At 41.7% G+C, this 10,267-nt stretch overlaps 1 protein-coding gene across 1 annotated transcript; it reads left to right on the forward strand.

Annotated features, from left to right (window-relative positions):
* Nucleotides 1-290: 290 nt before the first annotated feature.
* On the forward strand, nt 291-10,165 carry LOC129178630 (E3 ubiquitin-protein ligase AMFR-like). Its single transcript, XM_054771020.1, has 14 exons — nt 291-459; nt 826-1,140; nt 1,226-1,318; nt 1,398-1,562; nt 2,302-2,454; nt 2,572-2,612; nt 2,960-3,092; nt 3,184-3,317; nt 3,426-3,536; nt 4,528-4,718; nt 4,798-4,901; nt 8,088-8,222; nt 8,325-8,515; nt 9,174-10,165. Exons 2-14 carry the CDS (start codon nt 886-888, stop codon nt 9,340-9,342), a joined length of 1,875 nt encoding a protein of 624 aa, XP_054626995.1. The 5' UTR covers nt 291-459; nt 826-885; the 3' UTR covers nt 9,343-10,165.
* Nucleotides 10,166-10,267: the final 102 nt, after the last annotated feature.

The following is a 10,267-nucleotide window of genomic DNA, read 5'->3' on the forward strand; positions in this document are numbered from 1 at the left end:
AATACCACAAAATGACTGAATCTGATGATTGGGTTGCCTTACTTAAAAGGTATTTAGGTATCAAAGAGGTGTTTTTTTCCGTCAATCAACTTTATGTAAATCATGAAAACGAAAGTAATAATAGTATAGCAGGAAGCGAGCCAATCAAACGAACAAAACAATCCAGCGAAAAAAAAACGACGCATCTAAGACTATCTAACATATATCCACAACAAATAATTAAAAATATCACGTTTGAAGCTGTTTTGTGGACGAAATGATAAAGAGAGACGTAGATCTCTTATGATGACGTAGTTACAACGCGCACGAGACAGGGAGCCTCCCCCAGGCTTGGCCGCTGCTCGGCGAAATAAACATGACGTTGTTGGCAATTACGACGTTTTTAATGCAGTAGCCCCAAAGCTACATCATTTGATACATCGCGGAGGTTGGACACGGTATTGGACATTCTGGGAAGCTGTAAGTGAAAGTCGAATACGTACGCCGATGCCTAACTAGCGGCGAAGAGTAGCTAATGTTAGCCAACTTGTAAGCTAGTGGTAGCTAACGTTAGCCGGGCGAATAGCTAATATTTTAACTCTAATTATTTAGCGTTGGTCGTACGCTATTCTGTCATTTATCTTATGCAAAGATAACTAAATAACTGAGTTAAGTATGGTTAGGTTGTGAGTAATAAGCTAGTAGATAGACATGTCAGGCTAAGTCGTCTTGCTAGCTACCAGGTAAACATCTCACCTGGCTAACGTCATTTCCTACATTCCTGGTACATGTTTGTCAGAATGAGCCGAACCTGTCCCTGTCTGTAACCTGTCTCCTCTTTAACAGGGTTGGCTTAAACAGCAACAGTTTCACAAGTGGAGAACAACAAGTGAAGTTGGAGCTGAAATGCCTCTGCTATTTCTGGAGAGGTTCCCATGGCCCAGTCTGCAGACTTACACGGCATTGACCGTGGCTCTGCTGGCCGGCAGCATCTTCAGCGCCTACACAACCGTGACTGATCCTGGCTTTGGGTCTTTGGACGCAGACGAGACTCCAACCCCAACTGAAGTGGATCTAGAACACTTAAATAATGATATTAGTAACACAGAATTGGCCAGCACTGTCTTGTGGTATCTGGTCACTGACAGCCTCTTTGTATGGGTGAGCTTTTGTCCCCAAAAGACATTTTGATTGCTAATTTTGTGACTTAACACTGATTGCATTGTGCCTCTTTCTTTTCCTATAGGTGTTAGTCAACACATTCTGCTGCTCTTTAATGTTAATTGCTAAAATGATCCAGTATGTGGTGTTTGGTCCACTCAGAGTCAGTGAGAAACAGGTTAGTTTGGCCCATCTCTATTTATTTTGCTAACATCCATATTGATTTTCTAATGTCTTCCTCATTGTAACTCTCCCAGCACCTGAAAGACAAGTTCTGGAACTTCATTTTCTACAAGTTTATATTCATCTTTGGCGTGCTGAACGTACAGACAGTGGATGAGGTGGTCATGTGGTGCCTGTGGTTCGCCGCGCTGGTCTTTCTTCACCTCATGGTGCTGCTCTGCAAAGACCGATTTGAATATGTAAGTTTTTATCATTCACACGGTTTTTAGTGCAGTTGTGGACCGCCAGCCTGTGCTTCTGTTGACAAACATTGTGGACAGTCTACAAAACGTCAGGCTACAAGCACTGTCACACGAGCAACACATGATACTTTGTTTTCCGCCCCGATACAGGAGTGTCGCACTGTTGCGAGGTGAAAATGTATCGGTGACCTAAGAGGCTGCTACATTCTGTTGCTATTAATAGAAGCCAAGGAGAGTTAAGAGTCTCAGGCCTCAGAGGGACAACTTTTAAATAAAGATCCTTGATTAAAATACATTCAAGTGATCTTAAACAGTAGTTTTTTTATGACTTACAGCTTATGTGGGCTTGGTGCTATCATGTTAAGTGTGAAAGCCTGTCTGGGGAAATCTGTGGGAAAGGTTACTAATTGGTCTTTCTGTTCGACCAATGAGTGTCCAGCTGTGGCTTCCGTCAACCATGCTATCTGCTCAGCACGCTTGGAACCCTGACTGGTTGTTTTCTAGAGATATTATCTGGTTTAGCATTGGAAAACCATCAGTAGTGAAGCAAGTTACGAGGTGGAAAAGTTGCGTATGGCGATGTTTTCAGAACAGTCTACCTTCAGACAGCCTTGAAAGTAAACGGAAATTTGTAAAGAAAGACTACGTACCTGCTTGGCGGAAATGCCGTAGGTAGGGGTTCTTTTGGTAAGGCCAACTTTTAACAGTTGTATCTTTTTTTTATTTGTTGTTTCAGCTGTCGTTCTCGCCCTCCACTCCCATGAACAGTCACGTGCGAGTGATGTGCCTCCTGGTCTCCCTTCTGCTGGACTGCTGCGGTCTGGCTGTGGTCTGTGGCCTGTTGGGAGCAACCCATGGTATGCACACCCTCTCCTTCATGGCTGCAGAGGTAAGAGCCATAAGACATGCTTGGTTTGCGAGAATGCGTTTTGATGATTTGATAACGATTGCTTTTAAAAATCACTTCAATTACATCACATTTACCTGTCTCATTTTGTCTTGTCAGTGTCTGCTGGTGACAGTTCGCACAGGACACGTCATCATGCGGTAAGTCCCCTTAAAGCCTCTTTAATGCATGCATGTGCACAGCGATGCAGCATGGTGATATGGCCTCTGTAGATTTAGATCCAAGATCCTTCTTGTTTTAATAAGAGCCTCTTTATTACACAGAGGGCGTTTAAGTTTACACACGTCAGAGGCACTCAGAGAAATAATAATCAAGCATTACAACGCATGACAGTCTTTTTATAGACCTTATGTAGTTTCCTACGTGCTCTGCTGAAGCCACTGTACTGCCTGTGTTTTTTGATCACGCATACTGTTTAATCATCTGTATTTCCTACCTGAATAGACAGATCAGAATGTTCAAACATCCTCGGTGCGTTCCTGTGCAGGTATTCCATCCACCTGTGGGACCTGAACCATCCAGGGACCTGGGAGAGTAAAGGAACGTACGTTTACTACACAGACTTCACCATGGAGCTGGCTATGCTCTTTCTAGACCTCATGCATCATATCCATATGCTGGTGAGACAATGAATTGGCATGTCAGCAAAGTCTGTTTATACCCCTTCCTCCTCTAACGTTCCACCTTCTCTGTCAATATTTGTCATATCAGCTCTTCAGTAACATCTGGTTGTCCATGGCGAGCTTGGTCATCTTCATGCAGCTGCGTTATCTCTTCCACGAGGTCCAGCGCCGCATCCGCAGGCACAAGAACTACCTTCGAGTCATCAACAACATGGAGGCTAGGTGAAAGCAACTAAATGTAGCTGTATGACACGTTGACAGAAGTCTAGTTGTAGTTGTTGTTTTATTGTTAACATGCTTAATATTTTGCTATACTTTGTTACTCTGTAGATTTGCTGTTGCTACTGCAGAGGAGCTGGCAGCTAATGATGATGATTGTGCCATCTGCTGGGATGCCATGTTGACAGCACGCAAACTTCCTTGTGGTCACCTCTTCCACAAGTAAGTCATTCTTTAAAATGATGAAGTAATTCAGATATTCACTCTTCAGTACAAGTGGATACCTATCAGGTAGCAAACTTCAATGCAAATCAATTGTTTGCTGAATGAATCGAATAATTTTTTTAGGATACCATCCCTTGATTATTTACAAAACATATATTTTTCTGGTCACACTTAATTTCTTTCCGAATAAAAATGTTTTGGAGGCCGTTGAAGCACTTGCCAAAGCAACAAGTGGCCCTATACCTCTTAAACTGAGGACAGTTTAGTCAATCAGAAGCTGGAAGAAATACTTAATAATTTATTTCACAATATAGCCATGGAGATATGTTGAAAAAGGACAACAATGGCATGGTGAGTACTTCCTAAATCACACTAGTACAGTGCCTCTCCAATACTGGGGCTGTGGTGAGGTGTCGGGGGCATGAGAGGTAGGGGAGGTAAGTGGGGCAGGGGCTCCTTACGCTTCAACAGGTCTGCTCATTGCTTTATTTATGCTTGAACAATGGCGGTGCCAGCAACTCATACAGTGGTTTGTACAGATAAATAAATAGATATTATCAGGTTGTCAGTAATATTGAAAATGTGTGGGTGGGTGTGGGGGTTTAGCGTCAAAATATGCCGTGGCCATTTTGACAGAAAATGTGTACTGCATTCTATTGGAGTTTTTTTTTTAATCTTTTTGTTGTGGTGGTTTGGGTTTGACAGAGGAGAGGTCTCACTTTATCTAATGACTTTTGCACCACAAAGTCTTGGGTGGGGCATTAGTGTGACACCCCTGAACTAAATGGTAAACAACAATAAACAAAACAATGGAGCAGATTGTACATGAATATGAAGAAAACCTTTGTAAATTTTTCCTGATATTCATTTTGCATGAGGACTGAAGGCCAAAACTTTATGTGTTTAAAAAAGAAAAAAGAGGCAGATAAGAAAAAAGAAAGCAGCCTTTGTGTGTACATAGCCTTATGCACTGGGTGTGTGTTTGCAGCTCTTGCTTGCGCTCTTGGCTAGAGCAGGACACCTCGTGCCCCACGTGTCGCACATCCCTGAACATTAGCGGTGACGGTGACCAGCCGAGAGGTCAGCAGCAGGGAGCGGAAGACAACGGGGGTCCCACTGCAGCCGCTGCGGATCCAAGACCTCATATCAGTCAACACAACCACTTCTTCCACTTTGATGGTCTGGTCTATGCGCAGAAACCTACAGTTTAGCTATATGGTTAGCCATTTGCAATGAAAAGGCACTCTCTCAATCACAGGATCCCGTATTGCTAGCTGGCTGCCGAGTTTCTCAGTAGAAGTGATGCACACCACCAACATCTTAGGGATTGCTCAGGCTAACAACTCTCAGCTGACTGCAATGGTGAGTTAATTTCTTTGAACAAGCATTTACAGTTTTGTTTTTTTTAATGCATGTTCTTCTCATCAAATTAGATTATGTAGAAATTCACTGGTCCTTTGAGAATGTGCCCTGAGGAATATTCTTATTTCACAGGGACAGTGTACATTAATTAGCATTGCTGCAAATGCACCAGATTAAGCCAAATGGCTATTTTTCATCTTATCCCTTGACAGATGTTAAAAATTGTCTCCCTAAAAATTAAGGTTCCAATAGCAGCAACAGTGTATGAAGTATACAGGTTTCATGGTGTTGCTGATAGTGACTTTGTTGGTATTGCTGGGTTGCACGTGACGTCACATCTGGTTGTTGTCTGCCTCGCCTCAAAGAGAAGGGGGGGTGGGGGCAAATAAGCATATTTGTAATGAGAAGTTACGTAAAATACAAAAATACTACATACGTACGGCATTCTCGCATGTGGAATTCGTTCAAATATGTATTTTGGAAAATGCTATTGCTAAGGTAGTCCATCATAACAGAGAAAAAAGTTTAGGAAACAACCAAGAAACGCAAAGATGCCACCTTTAAGTCGAGTGGAGCCGAGCAGCAAGAAGCATTACACTAAAATCAAAGTTCAAACGTTGGAACGTGAAATGTAGCCACATGGACACATGGATGGTCCAGTGATGCTCCACGCAGGGCTTGAAAGTGTGGCTTGCTAGCTAGCTTATATCAGCCCAGAAATAGTGCGTAAAATCCAGCTGAAGCTTGGCTACGGAGTTCAGACTTCGCCAGACAGTGCAGTGAAACGATGAATGACATATACAAGAATGTATTCATGCAGACTAATTTGGTGTAAGAACGCAAACAGACATGTTTATTTTCATTATGTCTGACGCTGAGATAAGCTTTCACTGCTTTTCGATCGTCTTGTTTTCAGCTATTTTATGTCTTCATTAGGGATGTTCCCATTGATCGGCCACCGATTCTGTAAAAAAATCGGTGTATGCCAATTAATACCTTTCAAAGCCGATCACAAAAAACGATCGGTGTGCAGTCACTCCCTCACCAAACATACTTCGCTCGACTATTCTTGCATCTTTGTTTATATGCTTTGCCTGGCTGTCACTGGCTGTCCTTTGCATTGGTGGCAGTTACTGTACAACACGAGATAGGAAGGCACAGACCTCACAGAACATTGTTGGGGCAGTCCTACCCTCACTGCAAGACATTTAGAAATCTCGAGTCCTGCGAAGAACAAACAACCTCATCAAGGACAGCACACATCCACAACACTCATTATTCACACTCCTACTGTCAGGCAGACGCTACAGGAGTTTGAAGTCCAGGACCACAAGGCTGGCAAACAGCTTTTACCCACAGGCCATCAGGCTGCTCAACGAAGCACTCACACACTCATAGCACTTTATTTATTGGTATTAATGTCTCTTCTGTTCTTGTTGCTTAATTTATTGGTATTAATGTTTCTTTTGTTCTTATTCATTTTCTTGTGTTTTCCTTTTTTTGGGAGAATGAACAGAACAAGAATTTCATTGCATAGTATAACTACCTGTTTTACTGTGCATATGACAATAAAGGCTAGTTGAGCTAGCTAGCTAGCTTTATCCGCCTAGCTTCTGGTCTTCAGACTCCAAATGTGACTTTACCACAAAGACATTTTTTTAAAACAAACAAGCAATGCGGTTAGTTCGGAGCTTGTTTTTGTCAAGTGTATATCACATTCATGGGGTACCTTCTAGGGGTGGGAATCTCTGGCCACATCACGATTCGATGCGATTATTTTTTTTATGCGGAATGTTTTCAAATAATTTATTTTTATTTACTGTTTACTACTAAAACAAAGCATATTTGTAATGATCCACAATTAAAATAAACATGAAACATTAATTTACTTCCATTGTCTTAATAATTGGAAGGTTACATCTCCAAACATATTTCCCATTGTACAGAACCAGCAGGAAAAGTAAATTGCGGCAGTATAAAATTAAGACAAACTCCAGGTGAAAACGTGCTATGTGTTTTTTTAAATATTTGTTGTGCTCCCAAAATATTTTAAGCTTGTACAGCAAAGCTTGCATATTGTCTGGTTCTTGTCCAGCTCATTTTACCTTCAACTACGTGAAAGCCAAAGTGCTTCCCGACACTGGCAGCCATTTTGGGAGTGTCTCAGGTGCACAACCATAAACTGTATGGGCGGCACTGTTGTGTTTTTTGTTTTGTTCCGTCAGCATCGATTATTGACTTTTAGGAATCGATTTAATAATCGTCAATGTCCGCCTTGCGATGCACCTAACAATCGATTATTTCCGCCACCCCTGAAGTGTCACTGAACAACTTTACTCCTGTTGCCATTACACTAATTGTGTCTTGTCCTCCAAACACTATTTGTGTGTGGTTGTTGTAATGAACATAAAGACATAGGTGTCCAGCCTGGTGATACTATAACAGGGGTCTCCTATGTCACAGGCTGATTTTGAGTAGCTCACAAAGGGTCATAGAATATTTGCTTCAACTGTTTTTTTTTTATTATAACTGTTGAATTCAGACTTTATGCCTTTTTATATAATGACAAATGTGCACAAAATAGCATAAAGACGATGTCCACACTGTTTGAGCGGAGAACTCTTTGTGTAAATAAAGTAGTCTACAATTTAAATGTTGCCAGTTATAAAGAAAACAGGAATAGTTGACAGCTCTAATAGTCATGAAAGTTGGAGACCCCTGCAACCTGAATTTCTGTTTTGTTGAGCAGGACAGATTTCTGTATACAAAAGATATGTATTTGTATTATTTTATTCTATTAATTTTGTTATCCTGAGGTAGAAAAATAATGATTGAACAGTTTTCCCATGTATTCGTATTACTCCAAAACATGCATCAAATTAAATTCAGGTTTTTGTCAAATAGTACAAAAATAGCTTCACACAAATAAAGCCCCAAAAAATTAAATCCGCCCAAATTTTTATTTTTTAAGATGTACCTATTTGCCAGGATCCCTTGGAATTATCTAACGGTGCCCCTGACGAATAGCACTCATAAATAAATTTTAAAATGTACAGTTGATCCCCGTCTGCTCAGCGGAAGTGATGTGAACTGCTTTTAGGTCACGTGGTTGAAACCCAGCAATTGCTGCCTTTCACCTTCACTGCTGTGCTGTGATTCTGTTGTATGTCTGCATGTCACCATCAGGCCCATCAGATCCAGGAGATGTTTCCTCAGGTGCCCTCCTACCTGGTCATGCAAGACCTTCAGCTGACCCGCTCTGTGGAAGTCACCACTGACAACATCTTGGAGGGTCGTATCCAGGTGCCTTTCCCTGCACAGGTCTGTCACAATCACTACGTTACTGAATATTGCGCTTGTTTAATCAAATACTTGAAATAACGGAGTAAGGACATAACCCATACATTTGTTGTACTTGAACAGGCCACAGAGCGCAACCCATTGCAGGTGAATCATTCACTGGAAGAGCAGGCGGGGCCCAGTGGGGCTGCTGAGGAGGGCCCCAGCGAGGCTGACAACATGGAAGCCAGAGGTGGTCGCTTCTCCAAGTCTGCTGAGGAGAGGCAGAAGATGTTAAAGCAACGGAAAGAGGAGATGATCCAGCAAGCGCGCAGGTTGGTGCTTTCTGTCAGAAGGTAGAAGTGCAAGCTCTTAAAGTTTATTTACAGGACACTGGTCAGCTGCTTGGTTGTTCTTTCAAAGCCATTCTCCCATAGGAAATAAGGGAAATAGAAATGCTCACTGTCAAGATCTGACAAACTTTATTAACAGTACAAGCAATGCTTTCAGTATCATTTTAACATTTTTAACTGTTGTAAAAGTGTAAAAGAAGTTAACCACTGTAAAAAGAATAAAATATGTCACCTTTTGATGGCTCATTGGTACATACAGTACATGGATAGGTACAGTAGGTAAGATGTCTTTGCCGTGTACATTCCGTTCTTCTCATTAACATTGACTTGTTGAGTTAGCCGTATTGTCCTGAGCTTTGAGTACTGAATGACCAACCATGTGGCAAATTTGCATAGCTTACTGTTGGCTGAGCCATATTGTACTGAGTAGCCAGTACATAGACACTAAGGGACAGACGTTTGCACCACTTTCTTCGCCACCCTGTCGAATTGAGTTCCATTTATGATTCTATGGTCTGGAGATGCTCACTCAGCTGAAGTCTCGCGAGATTTGATTTGAACTGTAGTACTGGACTTTTTAGACGTTCCACTGTCATTTTTATCAAATGTTGCATCCATTCCTTTATGACCTTACTTGTAGGAGATATCTGAACAAGAGTCCAGAAGATCAGGATGAGGATGTTCCTGGACTGGAGGAGGAGGACGAGGATGAGGAGCGCTCTTTCCCAACTCTAGACTCTACAGTGCTAAGACGCAGAGCCATGGCGGCCGCTGCAGAAAGACGCATGCAACAGGACGCTGCACCCTGAAAACACAGCTAGAAACCTCAGCATCCACCACAAGGCATGACAGTGTTTATAAATCCTCCTTCATTTGTTGTCGGCGGTCGTCACATATTCAAACAATAATTAAAGAGAATTGCAAACACGGCCTTTGGGCTTGTTCGCCTTGCCTGAATAAGGCCAGACTATCAAGATGGGCCTCTGCATCGGTATCGCTATTCCAGCTAAACTCGTCAGAGCATTGAGTATCCTGTATGAGTGAGCCACTGCTCTTTGTGTATGTGCCACACATGAGCACCAGCTTGAGCAGAGAGTAAGCTATCGTGTGCTGGCTGACATGTAAAAGAGCATGTTCTGCTTTCAGAAGAACCTTTTCAAGAGGTGTTTGGGTTCTTATTTTCGTTTTTTAGGATTTCTATATTGTTTGGGTTCTTATTTTTGTTTTTAGGATTCCTATATTTGTGTTTGCTCTCCTGCTGCACTTCGGTTGGAGAAAAACACACTGCTGTATTAGTGTGTTATTTTATGGATTTCAACTGTGAACTACATGTAGACATACATTTTTTTGTCCTCCTTACCCTTTTGTAAGAGAATGTCACTTTAGTATTAATCAGCCTTTTAGTCAAACATGAATGTTTTTAATGCTGCAAACAAAAGTATTCAAACCCAAACGGGTTGATGTGTATGCAGTGCATAATTGAACCAGCAGGGGAGTATAGGCGTGTACATTTTTTTTTTCTAATTTTCTTTTAGAAGCAACCAAGGGGAAGTACTACATTTTGTAAACTATGTGATGGGTGTCTTTCATTCAGTTACTCTCTCTATGAATAAGAAAATATTTTACAATGAGTATTTGGTGTCCCACGTCTGTTTCTGCTAATTTAAAAGGTTGAGTGTGTATGGAAACGTTTTGCAAGGTCTGAGGGTTTGTGGGTTTTATTTTTGCATCCTT

The sequence above is a fragment of the Dunckerocampus dactyliophorus genome, chromosome 3 (genome assembly GCF_027744805.1).
Source record: "Dunckerocampus dactyliophorus isolate RoL2022-P2 chromosome 3, RoL_Ddac_1.1, whole genome shotgun sequence".
NCBI classification, from domain to species: domain Eukaryota; kingdom Metazoa; phylum Chordata; class Actinopteri; order Syngnathiformes; family Syngnathidae; genus Dunckerocampus; species Dunckerocampus dactyliophorus.